General features: G+C 52.1%; 1 protein-coding gene and 1 long non-coding RNA gene across 2 annotated transcripts in view; one reads left to right on the plus strand and one right to left on the minus strand.

The window, feature by feature from the left end:
* Window positions 1–22,423, minus strand: part of STXBP5L (syntaxin binding protein 5 like) — a 141,450-nt gene that overhangs the window by 11,580 nt on the left and 107,447 nt on the right. Inside the window, exons 20-21 of the mRNA XM_029080943.1 lie at window positions 22,310–22,375; window positions 2,449–2,619 (exon numbers count right to left, since the gene is read on the minus strand). Coding sequence (XP_028936776.1) covers window positions 2,449–2,619; window positions 22,310–22,375 — 237 coding nt within the window. The remainder of the gene's footprint in view (window positions 1–2,448; window positions 2,620–22,309; window positions 22,376–22,423) is intronic.
* LOC120638877 lies at window positions 8,165–9,698 on the plus strand. Its single transcript, XR_005660894.1, has 2 exons — window positions 8,165–9,046; window positions 9,362–9,698. It is a non-coding gene; the product is annotated as an uncharacterized LOC120638877 (long non-coding RNA).

Genomic DNA, 22,423 nt, shown 5'->3' on the forward strand with positions numbered 1-22,423 from the left:
ACCCCATTCCTGCCTCTGGCCTGGAAACGCCTTCCCTCTTTATTTCTGACAGACAATCCCCCTCCTCCGCTTCAAAGCCTTAATTGAAGACCCACCTCCTCCAGAGGCCCTTCCTTGACTAAGCCCTCCTTTCCTCTTCTCCCACTCCCTTCTGGATCACTCTTGAAATCGGATTTGCACCCCTGATCTTTCCCACCGCATTTATGCACATATCCATATTTTTTTGACTCATATTAATGCCTGTCTCTCCCTCTAGACTGTAGGCTCCTTATAGGCACAGAGTGTGTCTGCCAACTCTGTTATATTGAACTCTGCCAAGCACTTAGTACGGTGCTCTGCCCACAGTAAGCACTCAGTAAATAACACTGATTAAGCGGGAGTAACGGAGGCCCAGAGAATAACTGTGGTAATTCTCAAGCGCTTACTCCTATACCGAGCACCGGTGTAGGTCATCAAGTCGGACACGATTCCCGGCCCATCTCGAGGCTCAGCGTCTAAGGAAAGAGAACGGGTCCCCGGGCCCCCGTTTTACAGATGAGGAAACTGAGGCGCAGAGAAGCGAAGATATCCACGGTCACAAGCAGGCAAGCGACAAGAGCCGGAATTAGAACCCAGGCCCTCTGACTCCCGGGCCCGGGCTGTTTCCACTAGGCCACGCTGCTCGAGCAGTCAGGAAAAAGACCACATTCTGGGCCTGTAGATTGGAATCCTAAATTCCAGAGCAGTCGGGCTTAGTGGAAAGAGCAGGGGATCCTGATTTGAGTCTCTCGGTTCCACCACCAGCCTACTCTGTGACCTTGGCCATGTCATTTAACCTCTCTGGGCCTCAGCTTCCTCATCTCTAAAATGAGAATGGGATAGATTGCAAGCGCTTGCCCCTGGTTGAGGATCGGGTCAAATTTAATAACCCTCCAGCTACCCTTTTAGACCCCCTTACAGCCCTGTAGACCGAAAGCTCCTTGTCGGCATGGTACGTGTCTGCCATCTGTTCTACTGTCCTTTCCCAAACACTTAGTTCAGTGCTGCGCACGCAGTAAGCGCTCAATTAGATACCGGTCGATTCCCCCGGCGCTTAGCACACAGCAGTAGGAAGAGCCACAATTATCATTTGTTTCGGAAAAGGGAAAAAAATCAGCTTCTCTAGTGCTCTGCCCAAATAAGCGCTCAATATAGGCCATTGCTAGATTGATAGCTAAATAATGTAGTCTCTCATGTTCTTCCGTCGTACTTCCCCACGCATCTATGGAAAAATCCAAACTAGCCAGACAGCGCTCTGAAACCAGCACACGGCAATCATGCAGGGCGTCTCGATGGTATCAAACACGAATAGGCATACGTCGGCATGGATGCGTGTTGCGAGGAATAGATCCTGAAGTGAACAGGTCCCAACTGGCAGTTAAGTGAGCCACCAATTACCGAAATTGGAAACCGAGAGATAATCAAGTCGAACGCTATTAAAATGGGCCACCGTGTTACCTGGAAATAAAACATCTGCCTCATAAGTCGCTCCATCACGGAAAACAGGATAATGTGCCCGAATGTGACTTTCCTGTTCTGGAAGGGTACCAATTTCATAACAGTCCATGCTTTCTGGTGCCTAGGATCGAGCCTCAGAGGAACGGTAGACGTTAGACCGGAGAAATAGCTGGCTGAACGGGTGGTTAGGGCGGTCTGCAACACCTCCTGCTCTAGCTTATGCGAAATTTCCCGGCACGGGCCCAGAATCACTCGTTAAAAGGTGGAAAGGTCGTGCGAGTGAGGAGAGTCCATACAGAATGGCCGGGCGGGCTACGTTCAATGCAGCAGGCCGCAAAGGAGTTTGAAGAGCCTCTTGGGAGATCAGGATGCCTGACGATGGGAGATTCTTTATATTATATTCAAGTATATTAAAGGCACTGTCTCGGGAGAGAGTCAGTCCGTGATCCTAGGTAGGCTGGCTATTTTCTGGTCACCGCCGGGTTCCATTCACAAAACCAGAGACCGAAAAGAATCCCAGATTCTAAGTCCTCTCCTGACATTTAAGCTCGGGTGGCGCCTAAATTGGGGGAAACTCTCATCCCACTTGCAGTTCGTACGTGGGATACGTTTTAATTCGGCGGGAGCAGACCGCGTACGACGGGGCCCCGAGGAGGGCTGGGTCCGAGAAGCGACCGTCGCCGCGCGTCACGGCCGTCGCGCCTGAGCTCGGGGACGACTAGCGAAAGGAAAGCCGTTGCTTTCGGGTGACACCGGGAAGAGGGCCGGGAGGAAGCACGGTTGTTAGTAGCAGGTTAGTACACGCCGTAGAACAACACGGTGATCGATCGACCTGAACGTTTCTAGACAGGTAAATGGAGGCAGCGGCGGTCTGAGAACAGGCCAAGCTGGGTGGAGGGAGTGGGGTTGACCCTATGGGGTGGTGAGTGAAACCCCCGCCCCCCAAGCCCACCCCCTCTCGTCGGGACCCACCTTCCGTCGTGACCGGGAGGGAGATGTCCATGCAGGCGGCCGACTGGGCCTTGCGGAAGGGCGGCTTCCCGGGGCCCCGGCGATTGGCCTTGGTCGCTTCGGCGCCGGCGAGGCGCTTCCCGGGGGCGCAGCTCTGGGAGGTGGGGCTCGTGCAGTGCCCGTTGACGTGATCTGGAACGAGAACGGCAAGGCGGACGCTCGCACGATGAAGCGGGAAGCGGGCCCTCGTGACCCCCGTCGAGCCCCGGGGGCCAACCTTCTTTCGCCTCCCCCGCGATTGGCCCTTGGTGTCCCAGGTGGACCCAGGATGAGTGACCGACTCCACACTCCTGAAACGAGAGGCATGCGGGCCGACGGGTGACGTCGCAGGAACGGTCAATTCTGTGTCGGCACAGGGGTGGGTGTGTTTTATACTGTATTCTCCCGAGCGCTTGGGACAGTGCTTTGCACACAGTAAACTCTCAATAAGTACAGCTGAATGAAGTGTCTCTCTGTGACTTACACACACACGCGCGCGTGCCAAGATGGCTGAGTTACAGTCTTTTCTAGACCCAGAGCTAACCCAAATAACAAATCGAGAAAATCCTTAAGCTCCTTAGTAATTCCGGCTGCGGGGTCCGACGGGGGGGGGGGGTCGAGGGCAGACGGTGTTTGTGCAAGCCAATTCCCCACCCCCACCCCGCAAAAGAAATGGATTCTAGTGGGAAGTGCTATTAGACAGTGCCTTACCGAAACCATTCTCGGAACTGCCAATTTCACACCTGAACAATTTGGTTTTGAAACCCCCAAATTTACAAACGTGGTGAGAGGCTCGCCCGAGAATGGTTTATGGGAAAATCAATTTGAAAAGGAAACGGAGTAGGAAATCTCCCCAGGCTAGTGACGTCAGGGTCTTGCGGCAGGCTGTATATGAGATATGGGAGATACAGCTGGCAAGCAGCGTGGCTCAGGGGAAAGAGCCCGGGCTTGGGAGTCAGAGGTCGTGGGTTCGAATTCCAACTCTGCCACTTGGCAGCTCTGTGACTGTGGACAAGTCACTTCACTTCTCTGGGCCTCAGTTCCCTCATCTGTAAAATGGGGATGAAGACTGGGAGCCTCACGTGGGACAACCTGATTACCCTGTATCTCCCCCCCGGTGCCTAGAACAGTGCTGGGCACATAGTAAGCGTTTAACAAATACCAACGTTATTATCATTACTCCAGCACCCGGAAAATAACACCACAGCATCCGAAAGAGGTGCATGGACTCAGCAGATGTATTCTTCCGTATTCTCCGTGCACTCATATACCAAACTTTCACGTGCACGGCTAGCAAGGGGACGAGGGGAGGTCGACGGGAGGGTTTGGAACGCGTCTCGATTTCCCAAGGGAATCCTTCCGCAGAGGTCAATTTTGCTAACGGCAGACTCTCTCGGGAATACTTGTGCCGGCCTGAGAGAGAGACTGTGGTGTCCAGCTCTAGGGAGCCCCGCCCCTGCTTTCAAAATCTGACGGGTATTTTCCATGGGCGGGACTTCCTATGGATGCTGGGAAGAGGGGTTAGGGGAGATGTCTTTCTCTGATCCTTAGTCCAGTGCTCTGCACGCGGTAAGCGCTCAATGAATACCACTGATCGATCGAAGAAACTTTCTGACAGATCGACCTTACCCCTCGGATACTTAGCCGTCTGCTGTTCTGGTCGACGGTGACACCCCGACGGCCAACACCTTCCTGCAGAAGAAACCGGGCCTCCGGGGAGCCCTGTGAGACCCACAGGACCCACTGCCTGCCGTGTGACCTTAGGCAAGTCACTTCTCTGTTCCTCAGTTTCCTCATCTGTAAAATGGGGATTGAGCCTGCCCGGGTGGGGCAGGGTCTGTGTCCAACCTGACTAGCCTGAATCTACACCACCACGTAGTTCAGTGCCTGGCCCACGGTAAGCAACTAGCAAACATCTTTAATTTCTGAAAGCGGGTGTTGACTCGGGCACAAGAAGAGGCTCCGCAGCGTTACCCAAAGCAAAATCCATACTTCATTTACTGTAAAAATAACTGTCCCAGCACTGACTTTTGGATTGTACAAAGTGCCTGTGCTAGAAAAGACCAGCTAAGCCCAGGGCAGATTTACCATCGCCATCTCTCTGCCTAATAATTTTCAAAACCCTGCAGGTCCGCTGGTCTTGCCCACATTTTCCGGTGACGCCACCACCCTCAGCGTCCCTCCCGCCTCTCCCGATCGAGCCGATCCGCTTATCGTCTGTCTTCCCCAGTGCTTGATACAGTGCTCGGCGCAGATTGACTGCTGACAAATCCCACGATTATGACCGTCTCTCCCTGCAGCCAGCAACCCCAAAACATCGCCGGACCCCAAGGGAACAGGAAGGAAAAGACCAAGTATTTTCAAAGCCCATCGCCCTGTCCCTCTCGGTCCGCTCTCCTCCGAGCTTGCTCACTCGCTCCCCGATCCTCGTCCGCCACCGGTCTTGAAAAGGACAGAATCGTGGCCAAAAGCAGAAGCAGAGGCCCGTTCTTAAGCCTCAGGTATTTTGGTTTCGTTTACTTACTCAAGATAGAAGATTTTCCTTCCCCTTTACCGTTGCGGGCAGGGCCGCCTGTTCACCCAGCATCATGAGCCTGGCAGAAGAGCTTTCAGCATTCCCTCCTTCCCGAACACGGGTTTCTCCTGGAGAGACTCCCCATCTGGGAATCACACGCTTCCAGCCCCTCACTCCCAAGCCCCAACAAAGCTTCCCCTCCACCCTCCCTACACATAGACGGAGTCCGCTCCAAACCACCTGGGCAACCAAAGCTCACCCGCGGCCACTTTCCGATCCCCCTTATCAGATCCCGATGCTCTGCCACTTTGTCCTACCAAAGCCGGCGGTCGTTTGATCGGGGCTTGGTTCTATGCTGTGGAAAGCGCCAGAGTCGGGGAACGTGGGATTTTCAGCTATTGCAACGGAACGAGTTCGGAATCGCTCGTTACTTAAAACGGAGCCCCTTGGAGAAAAAGAAGCCATTAAATTCTTAGCCGAGATATGATATACATTAATCACTGAAATTCCTTTTTAATAATCATGATCTCTGGGGGGGAGAAGGGGGCGTAACGAGCCGATGAAAATAGCAAAATTCCTGTAAGTACAGTCCATAAAATGCTCTTGCTCCTATTCCCCCCATCCCCTGAGCCTCGTATCTAGCCGCGGACAGTGGCTGAAATCTACGGGTTTGTTGAGGCCAAATGGCTACACCGGGAAGACCAGAGGCCGGAGTCAAATGCCCCCCGGATCTTGACGTCTGCCTCCCTGGAAGCTGCACCGGGCACCGGTTGTGAGACCTGAGCCGGGGGAAGTTGGGAGCAGAGACAACTCTCTGCCCGCAAGGAGTTTCCCACAAATCTCCACCTCCTGCTGAGCCCATCGCCGCCGCCTCCCACTCCGTCCCGCCGGCCGAACGGCCCCATCCAGACTGGACCTCATACTATCCTTTCTGCTCCACCCCGGCCTCGGGCTCCACCTCGTAACCTTCCTGCCCCTCCTAGGCAATCGTGGAGCGACCCTGCCGGTACCAGCCGGAGAAAGCTAAACCCCCTCCCAGGCCTGTCGCTCCGATGCTTCGAGCGGGACCGTCAATCCACCCCCAACCGGCAACGTTCGGGACTTGGCCGGGGTGACGCTGCAGGGTCGAGGATCGCGGCCAAGCAACATGGGACCTGGGACCCAAAACGGAGGTCTCCTGGCCCGTTCGCAGTGTGAAGGTCAGCCCCAGGCCCCCACTCTCCTCTTCCTCCTATCCCCCTTCCAAGAACCCCCATCCCCTTCCTGCACTGGAAATGAAAAGTCCGTCACCTCTCCCGTGCCACCCGAAGACCCAACTGACAGATTCGCAGGGGGTTAAGCAGCCCCCTTCCCCGGAAATTCTCCAGTTCAATTCTAGGGCAGAATACAATTTACAGATAAAATGCGGAAAATCTCTCGCTCCAGCCCATTCCCAGATGGGATGGAGGTCACCCGGTCCCCGGGACCGACCGGACGCCACGTTGCCCCGCGCCGTCAGAACCAAAGCCGTCCCGCCTCCGGGTGCGATGATTTGTACAATGTGTTGACGTACGATGAGAGTTAACAAGCGGAATGTTGGATGCTGCCAACGGAATCGTATGGGTTAATAGGTGGTTTTTACTAACGCCTTTGGCAGAAGCCTTCAGACGGCGCCCGGAAGAGCTTTGGCGCTGTTTTATGGGTTGACTGGGGAAAATGCTTAGCCAGATGAACGTAAGGAAACTTAAAACTGTTGGCCTTCGCCTACCGTACCGAGATCAATCTTAAGATCTGTTGGCAGACTTAACTTTCTCGGTCCTTTAACTGAAACAACAGAAAAAGGAGAAAGGCAGTTGTTAATTATTTAAAAGAGAGAAAGGAGCGAGGGGTGAACTGTGACCCTGGGCCGATCTGCTCGCTCATCCGGCAGTCAAAAGGCGGGGAGAGAACTAGGTCTCCCGGGGGGGTGCTGATGGGTAGCTCTAGGCCCCAGGGGCTGGCTCAGAACCCAGACACGGGGGTAGGAGGGGCAGTGATCGATGATGATCGACGACGGGAGGACTGAGTGTCGGCTGTCGGGGCGGCCTGGGTCCCGGGGGATCGCCACGGTGGAGCGATTTCAGTTTCCCCTGCCAAGCACGACCGGAATGCCAAACGTGGCAGACAGATGTCGCGGCCGAGGATCCCGCAGACCGCACGGACACATCCCGCTCGGGCCCTCGGCCGGGAAGAGGAGCCGTCCTCCCCAGCGGCTCCGCCGCCGGCCTGAAACGGGAGCCGTCCCTTGGTTGGGAGGGGTTTGTCGTAGACGCGCTGTAGGCAGGGAAATTTGGGGATGGAAAAGCCGATTTCATCCGCACCGACGTTAAAGCCATACGGAACATAAAAAAAGCCAAAGGCACGGAATACGGTTTCGTTTAGTCGGCGGAGACTCGTGAGACGAACTGCGTTTCGGTGAAGCTGTCGGCCGAGAGGTTTCGTTCTCACGGAGGAACGAAGCGCCGGCGAGTCGGCAGCACGAGGCTTGCGGCTCTATAGGAAGTTATGAGGTAAATCAAGGCATGGCCCCTGCCCTCGCAGAGCTTATAGCCTGAGCGAGGAGAAAGAGTACACACAGAAACATGCGTAATGCCCTCGAATGCCTAGAGAAGAAACGGGAACATTAAAGACAGAAACATCTTAAAAACGTAATTCCAGAGGGAGAGGCAGGGGCCCGAGTAATTACGAGAGGACATCGGTGGGTTCATCTGGGAAGACTTCATGGAGGAGAGGGACCTGGAGCCGAATGAGACGAGCACTGCAAGGGGGGAAAGGGTAGGAACAAAAGCAACTCTTGTGAGCGGGCCAGAAATCAGGATCACTTTTCTTTTATGGTACTTGTTGAGCATCTTCTTGTTAAGCACTTGTCATGCAGCAGACAAGTGATGACACTGGGAAAATAACTATATTTGTGAAGCGTTTACTGTGTGCCAGGCACTGTGCCAAGCGGATGCTTAATACGTGCCGGGCACTGTTCTAAGCACTGGGGTGGATACGAGCAAATCGGGTCAGACCCAATCCCTCTCCCACATGGGGCTCTCAGACCTCAATCCTCATTTTGCAGATGAGGTAACTGAGGCACAGAGAAATTAAGTGACTTGCCCAAGGTCACACAGCAGACAAGTGGCGGAGCCGGGATCAGAACCCAGGTCCTCTGACTCCCAGGCCCGTCTATCCACTAGGCCACACTTTCTTGCTGCAGGGCCTGGTGTAGTCTGTAGCGGGGAAAGCAATGAAGGCAGGTTATTTGGCGAGGGGAGACTAGAAGCGGTGATGAGAGCCTTAGGATGGTGGACGTGGTATAATAATTATGGCATTGAGCGCTTACTCTGTGCTAAACGCTGTGTGGAGAGGAAGGGGTGGAGATGAGACACTCTGGGACACTGCATGTGGGAACCGAGAGGATTTAAAGATGAACGGAAGATCACGAGCAGGGGGTGTAACGATTCCCCCGTGATGGAAGATGGGGGAAAAGAGAGGATGAGCCGTGGAGGCCAAAAGATCTTTTACTCCTTTGTTACTCTGAGTTTGCCCCCTTCGTGATTTATCTGTGAATGAGATGTCCGTGTCATCACCATAGGGGAAATTCAAATGTCGTGGATCTTGCGGTCATTAGAAACCCATCGAGGACAGACATTTTTAGAAGTATTTTTTGAAGCAGTTGATTTTTACGACTATTCTACCTTTGCACCGTTATCCTCTAAGAAGGCCGACTTTTTCAAATGAATGGTTTTCATTTTCTGGATCCTGTAACTTTGGGGGCATGGCTGGGTGGCCTGTGGATCACTATTTAGATCAATTTCCTGATTTTCTGTAACCCCGCTTCCTTACTAGAGCAGTCCAGTCAGAAATAAGCCTAAATTGGCCCTCCCGCCCAGAGCGGAAACTCCTCGATTCTGGCTATGCTTTTTTTTCAAAGGAGAAAAGCAGCACGACCCAGAATGGACCCCTTCAGCCAAGTCCTGACCCTGACTCCTCCTTTGATTGAGAGATTGACGGTACCCGTTAAGAGCTTACGATGTGCCAAGGACCCTTCTAAGCGCCGAGGTAGGTACGAGTTAATCGGGTTGGACGCGGTCCCTGCCCCACTCGAGGCTCGCAGTCTAAGTAGGGGGGGGAGTAGGGTTGATCCCCATTTCACAGCTGAGGTAACCGAGGCGCACGGAAGTGACTTGCCCAAAGTCACAGAGCAGACCCAAGGCAGAAGCCGGCATCAGAACCCAGATCTTCCGACTCCCAGGCCGGGCGCTTTCTACTAGGCCACGCTACCTCTCCCAGCCTTGTGTGGGGTAGAAGGCCGCTGGAATAGAAGGGGCAGAGACATCCAGCCCGTGAACAATGACCTCCCCCTTCTCCTTTCAGCCGCCGACCCGCCCCACCTCCAGAACGCACGGGGAACCTCTGCCGACAGCTTCGCTTCGACCCCGCAGCGGAACGGGCCTCTGAGGCACAGGCAAGCTCAGGGGATTTTCAAAGCTCTTTCCTCCAACCTCAGCAAAAGCCCAGAAAGAGAAAACTACCTCTCAGGTGGCTCGCTTTCTATTGTGCGTCGAACTTCGTTCTCCGGCATATGGACGGAAAAATCCATGAATGTGCGTAGAACACTTTCTAGGGCCTAGAGCTGACAGCTTTTGATCTCATCCCATCATTGCTATTCTTATACGTGAACCGAAATATGGGACACTCAATTCTAACTTTGTTTACGCTCCTCTGAGCTGCTTGAGTCATTTTGAGTCCTCTTTTTCCTTCTTAAATGTGGCTTCTTGGGGTTTTTTGAGGGTGTTTTCCCCCTTCTCCTCCAGCCCTCGCTTTTCCTTCCGTATACCTTCTTGTTGGTCTGGAGAACTTGGCTACTGCCTGGAGTCAAGGCAAGCCTCCTTTCTCCAATCCTTGGGGTTTGGTTTAGTGCGTTCATTCATTCAATCGTACTTACTGAGCGCTTACTGAGAGCAGAGCACTGTACTAAGCGCTGGGAAGACTACGGCAGAACAATCGACAGATACGTTCCCTGCCCACAACGAGCTTATAGTCTTACATCGGGGGTGGAGGGGACGACGTTCTCCGGTCCCCCAAAAGCCACTGTGCCGACCCACTTCCAGGAGGTCTCCCTGAGGAGGTAACGGAGGGAGGAGGGCCAGCCTCACGTAAGAATCTCGGGGTGTCATCGTCACGGCCTGTCGACTTGAAGTCAGAGAGTTCTTGCTCTCTCCCTGAATCACCCTGTCCACCTCTGGGTCCGCTGCACCCGTCTTGCGTTGCTCTCAATTTTAGACTTTTCCAAACGATCCCTTACTAGGTCTTCCGAGAATTTTACCGGCGAGCTTCGAGTCTCTCTGCTATCCTTCTCACTACGCCCTTCCTGGAGTATCCTGTTTTCTCCTCCACCATTTTGGAAGAAAAATGGCCTTACTGCCCCTGAAATGACTATGCCGTAAGCTACCGCCCGCTAGCCTGTGAGCTCCTCCAAGGCAGGGATCGTAGCTACCAACTCTATTATACTCTCCCAAGTGCTTAGTTTAGTGCTCTGCACACAGTAAGCGCTCAATCAACACTATTGATAGAGTGGAGGGACAGTAGACCAAAAGTGACGAAAGGAAATAAAGTTAATAGCCATCCAGAGAGGCTCTCACCCCTGGTAGGACCATCTTTGAACCTCAAAACCAAGTGCATTTATTTCTCTCTCCATTTCTCTCTCTCTCTCTCTCTCTCTGGATTCTATCGAGTCTGAAGCATTAATTCACTCATTAATCTTCAGATTTGATTAAAATCCCACGGTGATAATTTGGCCAATCCCCAACACGAGCGTGAAATGCCAGCCCAAACCTCTTCGGTTTGCCAGACATGGTTCATGTGGGATTCTGGGTTCAATATCCCAGTAGCGGAAGCGGGAACTTCCTTCAACTCCACGACCGATGAAGTCTTTGGACTGGGCTTACAATTTCCCCGAGCAGCTTAACAGCAACTAGCCTTCTTCAAACTAATGGTCGACGTCTTTTAAGGTATTCTTATTTCAGGGCCCAGGCAGAGCAATATTCTTAAACCAAAGCTGATCTTACCAGGATCCAGATCTGCTGCTCATTCAGTCGTATTTATTGAGCACTTACTATGTGCAGAACACTGAACTAAGCGCTTGGGAGGGCCTTTCAAATCAAGGTTTGCAATCCATCGAGTTAGAAAATATCTTCAGATTGGGAAGCAGAAATGCCGTCCCAGATTCGGTTTCAACCGCTTGGGGCGGGAGGCGGCTCACGAAGCAGATTCGGACAGTCAATTCTCAAGACTGTCCCAGGGACGGGGACGAATAAACCGGAATTTTCCGGCCCCGCAGGTAGGAAACTTTCAAGACCTATTTCCTTCGATCTGTTTTTCCATTTTGGAGAAACTGAAGAGGCTCGACCCTTGGAGACCAGGTAGAAAATGGATTGAGAAGACTAAAAGGTGGCAAATTCAGGTTCCACCGCTCAGGGCGGCACCTGGAGAGTTTCCAAAACTCTACCAGTCTCGACTACGGGAGGGAGAGTCGAGCAGAGGCCTGTCCATTCCATTCCTGGCTTGGGCAGTGGCTATTGAGTGGAAGGCATCTGCTACGAGTCAAAACTCACCCACGCTGGGCAGCAGCGGAACGGGAGAGAGTCGAGGGCGGAGATTCGAATTTACTGCGTGAAAGGCGGCAGGGGTAAACCCCTTCCGTATTTTCACCAAGAAAACCCTCTGGATCCACTACCAGAACGACCGCAGATGGAGGTGGGGCGTTCTGGGAGAGACGTGCCCATGGTGTCGCTGTGGGTCGGACACGACTCGACAGCAAAAGGCAACAGCAAATCGAGGTTCTACTTCAAATCAAAATCACAATGGATGATGGTGAGACGCTGCCTCCCAGTCCTCCTCCTGTCGGTGCCCTTGCTCAGTGCTTACTGGACGCAAAGCACTGTACTGAACGCTAGGTAAGAAGACCTGGGTGAAAATTAGATAGGACTCCTGAGCGTCAGGTCGGCCGAGCAGATACGGGAAGATTCACTGAGCGGTAGCTGCTTCAAGGGAAATGGCAGGTGAGGAGGGTCGGCCATACAAGGGTAGAGCAAATAATAATGATCATGGTACATGTTATGCGCTCACTATGTGCCCAGCTCTGTTCTAAGCGCCGGGGTAGATACGAGTTAATCGGGCTGGATGCAGTCCCTCATGGGACTCTCAATCTTAATCCCCATTTTACAGATGAGGGAAATGAGGCCCAGAGAAGTCAGACTTCTCTGGTAGTGCCGCTTCACTTCTCTGCGCCTCATTTCCCTCATCTGTAAAATGGGGATTAAAAGTGTCTTGGCCAAAGGAACACAGCAGACACGTGGAGGAGCTGGGATTAGAACCCCGATCCTCTGACTCTCAGGCCCAGACTCTATCCACTAGGCCAAGCTGCTTGGGCAGGGATTGTCTCTATCTGTTGCCGAATTGTCCATTCCAAGGGCTTAGTCCAGTGCCCTGCACATAGTAAGCGCTCAATAAATACTATTGAATGAATGAATGAATCCTTCTCTAGGCTTTCTTCCTCAGAGGGAGTAGGGACCAGTCTTTCTTTACGAGGAAGAGGTGAGCCCTCCGATGAGCTTGAGTCGCTCTCTTCTGTGCATTACGTCCACATGACCGGGAAGAGTAAGGGGTTGGAGAGGCATTCTTGGCAGGGGCAGTTTTAGACGACTTCCCAGAAAAGTATCAGAAAGGGGAGTTTCCAACAAAGCGAGGGGCTTGGTCCCTCGAGAAGCAGCATGGCTCAGTGGAAAGAGCACGGGCTTTGGAGTCAGAGGTCATGAGTTCAAATCCCGGCTCTGCCACTTGTCAGCTGTGTGACTGTGGGCAAGTCACTTAACTTCTCTGGGCCTCAGTTACCTCATCTGTAAAATGGGGATTAAGACTGTGAGCCCCATGTGGGACAACCTGATTCCCCTATGTCTACCCCAGCGCTTAGAACAGTGCTCGGCACATAGTAAGCGCTTAACAAATACCAACATTATTATTATTATTATTATCGATCATATTCGTTTCCTTCTGACCATGAAGCTCAGAGCCAAGGAAAGGAGTCTTCAGCTTCGTCTCTTTTGTTTCAGATCTCCCGGGATTCAGGTTCCAACTCGGGCTACGGAGACGGGTTAGAATTTCTTTTTTTTTTTACGGCTTGGTCACAGACACTCTGAGAACCGATCCGGTTCCTTGCTAAAACCCCCAGCTGAAAGGAAGCATGATTTCCCATAAACTCCCCGAGTTCTGGGTCGTTTTTCCCCAGCGGGCTGACTGGCACCGATTCCCGGTGCTTCTGACTCACCAGCAGTGAGACGCGGCGTGGCCTAGTGGATAGAACCCGGGCCTGGGAGTCAGAAAGACCTGGGTTCTAATCCCGGCTCGTCCACTTGTCCGCTGTGTGACCTTAGGCAAGTCAGTTCACCTCTAGTCACCTCATCTGTAAAATGGGGATTAAGACTGTGGCCGACCTGATTAGCTTGTATCTACCCCAGCGCTTAGTACAGCACCTGGCGCGTAGTAACCACTTAACAAAGGCCATTAAAGGAAGAAAGACTTCCACTCAAAGCTCAGAGACCAATGACCGGCTGCAGCTTACCCGTAGGCATTATTGTTCTCTGTGCGAGGTCTTCCCTCAGAACTACGGGGGAGAGGGTAAAATAAATAAAATCAATTGTGGTATTTGTTAAACGCTTACTATGTGCAAAGCACTGTTCTAAGCACTGGGGGATACAAGGTGATCAGGTTGTCCCACGTGGGGCTCGCAGTTTTAATCCCCATTTGACAGATGAGGTAGCTGAGGCACAGAGAAGTTAAGTGACTTTCTCAAGGTCACACAGCTGACTAGCGGCGGAGTCGGAATTAGAACCCGTGACTACTGACTCCCAAACCCGCGCTCTTTCCACTGAGCCACGCTGCCGGGTGGGCTCCATCGCTGAAAAAACTTCGACCGGGGAGAAAATGCCTCTCTACCAGACAGACGTTAAGAATGGACGGAGCTGGGTGAAAAATGGCAGATGCCCCTAGCTTTATTATATCTACCTTAAAGTCGCTTATCTTCTTCCTTCCTCCTTTCTCCAGTGAATCAGGGCTCAAGCTTTCAACAAAGCAAAACTCTCCCCTCTATGGTTAAGCAATCACTGGTAGTTACTGAACACCGACTGTGTGCAGAATACTGTACTAAGCGCACACAATAAGTGCTCGATATATACCACTGATTGATCGCTGACTGATAAGCACCCGGGAACGTACACTAGGCAAGCGCCCGGTCAAATGATGCAGAATTGGTGTTTTATTTTTAAATCCCAAGAGCGTATATTTGATTAATAATAACTATCGTATTTAAGCGCTTACCACACGCCAGGTACCGTATTAAGCGCTGGGGTAGATATAAGCTAATCAGGTCGGACACAGTCCCTGTCCCGCATGGGACTCACAGTCCTCATTTTCCAGATGAGGGAATTGAGGGCCAGAGAAGGGAAGTGACTTGCCCAGGGCCACAGAGCCGACAAGTTGAGGGGCCGGGGGTCTTTCCGACTCCCAGGCCCCGGCTCGTTCCACTAACCATTAGACCGGGTGATAAAGGATAAATTTCACCTACACTTATGATGGGGATCTTACCTATCCTCACCCGAAATTGTCAGTTTCTACCGAACGAGTTCATCCCAAAGCTTCAACAGAAAAAGGGCTGTTTCTGTTTTACATATATTCCTAGCGCTTAAAGTATCCAGTACACAGAACGGACGACGTAAGGAGAGGAAGGAATTTTTAAACCGGCCCTTCGTTTCACTGCTTTCTCATTCTCCTCGCTTCTCCCACCACCACCCCCACACCCGACTCTCTACATCGCATCATTCATTTTCCAGCCGTTTATTTTTGCCAAGCAGAAGGCAACTAAAACCAAGAGTTTAGAGATTAAGACTAAGCCTTCATTTCTTCTCCCACTCCCTTCTACGTCTCCCTGATCCGTTCCCTTCATTCACCCCACCCTCCGCCGCTCTGCACTCATGTACACGCCCGTAATTTATCTATTTATATTTATGTCCGTCTGCCCTTCTAGACTGCAAGCTCGTTGCGGGCAGAGAGTGTCTACCAACTGTTATATTGTACTCTCCCACGCATTTAGTACGGTGCTCTGCACACAGTAAGCGTTCGATAAATACAATTGATTGATTAATTGATTAATGGGGGAACGCGTTGCAGGACAAGAAAAGCAATAAGGAGGATTGAATGCAAGGCTACCTGTGGGAGAATGGCCTTTGCCAAGTACAATGTTCTGCACAGAGTAGGAGCTCAACAATACTTATTGATCGACTAGGAAGGGGATGGTGAGTCATATTTAATAGTTAGGGGAGGTTGGTTATTTGCCTGATTAAAAGGACCAAGTGGAAATGGGGCTTGCTCACCAAGCCACCAGAAGGGCCCAGCAGGCCACGGTGACCAGAAAAAACTCACTGGAGAGTAAAGCTGGGAGGGGGAGAGGGGAGACTGCCTCGGCCATATTCCAAAAGCAAAAAAGCACAAAGATCGAGCTACAGCGACACGTAAGGCGGCTCACCCCTAAGTTTGTGTGGGGCACCGGGCGGGGAGAGAGGGCTATTACTCTGGATTGATGATGGGACAAATTAGAGAACTGGCCAGACACAGAGACAAAGGGCAAGTGCATGATGAACTGCCCAAATGCAAGTAATGCACTCAGGGAGAAAAGACAACCGGCCCCCGTGGGAGAAAGGGAAACGCAGGTCTTATTAGGGCATGGAAGGAAAGGGTCGTGGGGCCCAAGAGTCTGCTCAGGAGTAATTGTCTAATGGAAGCTATGAAGTGCACTTGCTTAAAAAAATAATAAAATAAAATAAACCCAACTTGCCAAATAGGCTAAGTCAGTGTGTTAAAAAAAGCAAGATAGAGAGATAAGAATACAGCCTGTAGGAACCCCAAGGTTAATCAAACATTATCCCCGGCCCCAGACAGACCCTTATGGAATTTAAAAGGAACTTCCTGGAAATGGGATTGCTATGTACTGGAATTGGAAGTAGACAAAGGCGCCAACTTTGCATTGTGAATCCCGGGGCCAAAAGGGAACGGGGATTTAGCGGGGACGAGAACGGGGTGGATGCAGGCTTCAAAGGGCCAGGGGGCCAGGGGGCTGCCATTCTGAGCATTTCCTGCCCTGATGGGTCTGGTCAGAGATCTCGGATGACAAAGTCTGGGTGTCCAACTCAAGAGCTGGAGGTGTTTTGTCGCCGGTGGGGGTGATCACCCCACGGCCCCCGTGGAACGGACACTGTGAACGGAGGGACTCTTTCTGGAAAGTGCAGATCTGGTTTTTGAAAAAGCAGCCGAGGTGTGACGTTCCTCATGAAAGAAGGCTAGGGAAATTCCGAATGGGCAGAGGAGTTCCCTCAGTACCACGAGCGCTTCTATCCGTATCCGTAACTTATTTATTTATATTAATCTCTGTCTCCCCCTCTAACTGTAAGCACATGGTGGGTAGGGAATATGTCTAGCGGCTCTGTTATATTTTCTACCCAAGCGTTTAGTTCAGTGGTCTGCACACAATAAATATAACTGATTGATTGAGGATTCATACATGAAGAAGGAACAAAGCTGGCTCGATGTTGCTCTGTTCCCACAAGCCTTACCCTGGGAGCTTTGAGAGCGCATTTGTTCTTTTCTACTCTTTCTCGATTGCCAGGATCTGGTATTTTCCTGAGTATTTCCAGTGCTTTATAAAGCTCCCCATAGCGTTCTGCACGCAGTAAGTGCTCTTTAAATACGACTCGATGAATGAATGACCCGAGCAGCAGATACCTGGGTGACCTTAAGTGAGGCAGGCCCCCAAGATTCCTCTAGAATGGCAGGCCATGTCGGTAGACAAAAACAGAACTGAAAGCAGTCACTATATTTGGCTACCTGGGCAACATCCTGTCAGTCATACTTATCGAGCGCTTACTGTGTACCGAGCCCTGTGCTAAGTGCCCGGGAGACTACGATACAGCAGTAGAAAAGACAGATTCCCTGCCCACAAGGAGCGACAGTCCACCAGAGCACAGACCGACGGAGAAGTGGCAAACGGAATCAAGAAGTACGGCTTCAAACGTCAGACCAACTGAAGTCTCAGAGCAGAGGCCGAGTCTATCGCAACCCAGAGATAATGGTCAACAGCAGGAGATTCCAGCACGGGACAGAGGGGAAAAGGCTGCTCGGCTGGGTACAGCTCTCCCCTGCTCAAGCCTTAACTGTGATAGGTCTGGATTAAGAAATCCAGCTATCGAGGAACGGCTCCTCGGGCATAAACGCTGGGAAAAGGTTATGACCAGAGCCAGTGGCGGAGTGGGCTCGTGAGACGTTAGGAAGCGCCGATAGATAGATCAAGACTGTTGCCCTAACGATCCTCCAAGTATTCACCGAGACCGGGAAAGTCTACCTCGAAATGCACCGCACCCGAGTACTTCGGTGTCGTTGTACGAGCTCGACAAAGACTGACCTAAGAATCTCGGGAAGACCCAATTGCTCGTCACGGTCCCTTTCTGTGCCTTTCTGGCTACGGTCTCTGGATCGGTCCCAAGTTATGTCTCTGGAACTTGCTGGCTGCTGCAGCCCGGAGCTCCGGATTCCCTTGTCCTGAGATCTGTCTTTGATGGGCTGTCCCCTCTTCCTATTTGCTCCCATGCTTGAAATGAAAAGCCGGGGCCCATTATTCACTTCCGCCACGGAGAGAAGTTGGTTGTCACTTTGCCTGGATCGACAGAAACCGACAAGCCGGTGAAGTCAGCGCAAGCGAGTGCTGGGAACAAAGGCGGAACCTGTAGATCCTGGGAAGATCGGCCCCAAGGTTCGGAGACCCTGAAGGTTCAGGGAGAATCCCACCTCTTCCAGACTCAAAGTGGTTTCCCTAAACACCCCTGAGGGATCCTCAGGCCTGGGGGGGCACTCGAGGGCCTCGGAGGCCCCTGTGTCTGATGGGGTGGTCCAGCCCACCTCTGTCTCCCACAGTTTCCTGGAGCTTCCCTCTAGCTGACTCTCTGTCTAAATCATGAATGCTGGACCACTGCATCCTTCCCCAGCTGGGAACCACAGGGGCAGAGACGCCAGGTGGCCGCGGCGTGTTTCAGGGGGCTGGGGATAAAATGATGGAAGTTTTACAAGGGCCACCCATCATCAGGAAAAGCGAGAAAATCCTGTCGGAGTCAGATAATTTGGGTCTGAAGGATGACGTTTTCAAGCCTGGGGCCTCTAGAGGTTCGACCCCCTCTCTTCCCGACGCCCCGGGGGGAAGCCGCACCACACGGACGGGACACTCTTACGCAAGCCTAAAGTCCTGCCCGTCGCCCTTCACGCGCCTACACTGTATCCCATCGAGTCCCTTCCCCAGTCCTTGGTTGTCTCAGTGGCTGCCTGCGGGAAGGTCGGCTTCTCGCCGATCACGGAGCACGGCCCGGAATCTCCTACACGACAAGATGAGGAGGCAGGGCTTGGGAGGTGAATGGCAGAGAGTGATTCATCTGGCCAAATGGAGGGGGTGGAGGTGGGATCCCAGCCTCTCCGGCAATGGGGCTTTTTAGTTTCACCTGGCAAGTGGTGGGCTTGATCCCAGCTGGTACCTCGTTCCGGAAAAAGCCTGGCGCTGTCTCGGGAGTTTGGGCAACCAGGCCTGGAGGGAGGAGAAATAAAATGCTCGGTCACCACGTTTCCCGGGTCTGGTGACACCAAGGATTCTGACCTCAAAGGGCGGGCTTGAAGCCAAGAGTGGCCACCGGGATTGATTAATGGTATTTGTTAAGCGCTTGCCATGTGTCGGGCACTGTATTAAGCGCTGGGGTAGATACAAGCTAATAGGGTCGGACACAGTCCATGTCCCACATGGGGTTCGCCGTCCTAATCCCCATTTTACAGATGAGGTAACTGAGGCACGGAGAAGTGTGGTGACTTGCCCAACATCATAAGGCAGCCAAGTGGCGGAGCTAGAATTGGAACCCAGGTCCCTCTGACTCCCAGGCCCAGGCTCTATCCACTAGGCCACGCTGCTTCTCTAGGTCAGACACCATCCCTGTTCCACATAGGGGGGTTCACAGTCTAAGGGGAGGGAGAAGAGAACGTATGCCAGGCCTTCGCATTTTTTCTGAATACAGAATGATGTTCTGCCCACTCCGGGTCTGAGAGCCTTTCTGGTACCCACAGGGAAAGACCCGTGTATGTGGGGGAAGTGTTGGGGGGCTGGGGGAGACGCTCTCAGAGCCTGTTTCAGCGGATCACTTCCTGAGGCCAGGAAGCCGATCCCCTCTAAGGCTCGCTCCAATCTGTCCTTCTCCTGACTCATGTCTTCTCAGCTGGCGGGGGCAACGTTTGTCATCTGTTTTGAGAGTTCCTGCCAATTTGAAATCATGGATCCCCAAAGGATTATCGGGGCCATTTCTGGAAGACGTCATTAGAAACGTATCGTCTTTCGGTGCGGTCGGGATTAGGGTCGGCGACCCCCTTCCGTCACATACAGTTCGGGGGTTTGATTTCATTTTTATAGGGGTTATAATCGTCTTCATTTTCCTAAAAGCTTCAACGTGATATGCTGGGGAGATGCGACCGGGCATTTCACTTCATAAAATGAATTGAAAATATGTGAAAATTTCTCCCGACAATGATCCTGCCATCCGCCCTCTGACCAGCTTTACTATTTGTACAGATACGGGAGTTGGGGGTTGCTTCTGGCACAACTGGTGTCGACTGCATTTTGAAAAGGATGAAATCGTTGGAGGAGCCCGGGGAAACCAGCCACCCGGAGAAAGCTACAAAAGGAATCATTCTCCGCTCTGGCCCGGGTTCCCTCGGCTCTAAGTTTGAAGCATTGTCTAAACATCCTGTGAAACTTGTCCAGAGCAGACTCCATCAAAGTCCTGTTTGGGTGAGTTCAGCAGCGATGACAGCAGTCGGTGAGGGATTTTTAAAATGGGAGCTGCCGACTCAAGTTACTTCCGCCAAAGCTACTGCCTTAATTTCAAGCGGCCGGTTCCCCACGGGGTAACGTTTGCCGGGCTTGGCAGAGATCGGAAAATTCGAGCAGTGAGTTTGAATTTAGGCTCTGCAACACTAGATAAATCACCACCAGGATGTCTAAGTCTCTCCGTCTGGAAGGCGAAGTTGTAAGAAAGAGTAAAAACAATGACTGAGGTGGCAAAGCCTTCCTCTAAGGAGCTGTGGAGGGTAGTACTCCCTCATTTTCTCTCTATTACCAGGAAGATTTATATCCTGGTGGGCCTAGGCCTCGAGACACTAACTCCCTGGCAGGCCTAGGCCTGGGAAGACGCATTCCCTGGCGGGCCTACTTGCTTTCTGGCCAGCCTAGGCCTGGGAAGCCATGCTCTCTGGAGGCCTAGGCCTGGGAAACTTGCTTCTTGGCGGGCACAGACCCAGGGAAACTCTCTCCCTGATGGGCTTAAGCCAGGGGAGACTCCTTCCTGGCAGGCGTAAGGCCAGAGAGATTCACTCCCTGGCGGGCCTAGGCCCGGGGAGACTTGTTCCCCGGCGGGCTTAGGTCTGGAGAGACTCACTCCCTGGTGAGCGAAGGAGGCCGGAAAGCCATTTCCGTCTGCTCCACCGGGAGAATGTGACCCTGCTGGTCGCGGTTAGGGTGGGCCCATTCTACTGCAGCTCCCCACTCATTTAATTCTACAACGGGGAAGAGAGTGCCAGTCACACAGCAGATTCTTCATTCACACTCGCATCGCTAGGATCTCACCGTCGACACTGTGATCTTTGAAAGCGAAGGACAGTTATATATCGTCACCAGCTTTTACTATGAACCTATGAGCACTTACCACATGCAGAGCGCTGTACTGAGCGGTTGGGAGAGGACCATATAACAGAATTAGCAGAAATATTCCCTGCTCATAACAAACTTACCGTCTAGAGGACCATACCTACTACTTAGAATTGCAAACTGCCTTTATCTTTCCAAAGCATTTTCATAGCCATCATCTCCTAGTGTCTCGACATCCCTGCGAGGCAGGGAGAGGCAAGTATTACTACTGTTCACATTTTCTAATACTCCCCACTTCAGAGATGAAGAAACCGAGCCCCACAGGGGTTAACTGACTTGCCCAAGGTCAAAGGGCAGGCGACTGGCAGAGCTGTGATGAGCACCTGGGTCTCCTAAATCTTAGATCCAGGCTCTTCCCACAAGGCTGAAGAGATACGAACTATCGTCATCAATGCTATTTCTTGAGCACTTACTGGGTGCAGAACACTGTACTAAGCGCTTGGGAGAGGACGCTACAGCAGAACCAGCAGACAGGCTCCCTGCCCATAACCAGTTTACAGTCTAGAAGACCGTACCTATTACCTTGAATAGGCAAAACCCCTTTATCCTTCCAAAGAATATTCGCCTCAGTCATCTCCTTGTGTCTCCACATCCCTGTGAGGGAGGGAGAGGCACGTATTACTACCACCCCCGCTTTCTAATACCCTCCTCCCGCTTCAGAGATGAAGAAACCGAGCCCCAGAGGGGGTAAGTGATTTGCCCAAAGTCACAGAGCTACAAACTGGGATTAGAAACCGGGTCTCCTAACTCTTAGATCCAGGCTCTTTCCACTAGGCCAAAGAGATATGAACTATCATCCTCAAGGGTATTTACTGAGAACTCACTCTGTGCGGAGCACTGTACTAAACCCTTGGGACATCTGGGATTAGAACCCAGCTCTCCCAACTCCTAAATCCGTCACTATCCTAAGAGATGTGCACTATTACCAACGATGATATTGAGTGCTTCCTGTGCGCAGAACACTGTACTAAGCTCTTGAGAGAGTCCAATACAACAGCATTCGATGGGTGGTATTTATGGAGCGCTTACTGTGTGCAGAGCATTGTACTAAGCGCTTTATCAAACAAACAAAAATCAACCGTTTGTAGAAGGAGTGTTTCACGCAACATTTCCGTTATTGAAGAACCTCCGAAACAACAAAACCGATACCATTGGTGGATGATTCAGTGAGGAAGAGGTCAGTCGCTTTTAATAAAATAATAATAAGGATAATAATGGTATCTGTTAAGTGCTTACTATGTGCCAAGCACTGTTCTATGCGCTAGGGTAGCGACGAGTTAATCAGGTTGCCCCACATGGGGCTCACAGTCTCCATCCCCATTTTACAGATGAAGTCACTGAGGCCCAGAGAAGTGAAGTGACTTGCCCAAAGTCACACCGCTGATACGTGGCGGAGCCGGCATTAGAACCCACGACCTCTGACTCCCGAGCCCGGGCTCTTTCCACTGAGCCACGTTGCTTCTCCGTAGAGGAAGTGGGCTTTTTACCTGAAGTGGGGGACTTGCAGCGCTCCAGTTCCAAGGAAACTGGGCTGTCACTGAGTTCAGTGAGACCTGAAAGAAAAAATAAAGACAAGACAGATGAGAGGAAATCCAGGAGGA

Source organism: Ornithorhynchus anatinus, chromosome 16 (assembly GCF_004115215.2).
Source record: "Ornithorhynchus anatinus isolate Pmale09 chromosome 16, mOrnAna1.pri.v4, whole genome shotgun sequence".
NCBI lineage: Eukaryota > Metazoa > Chordata > Mammalia > Monotremata > Ornithorhynchidae > Ornithorhynchus > Ornithorhynchus anatinus.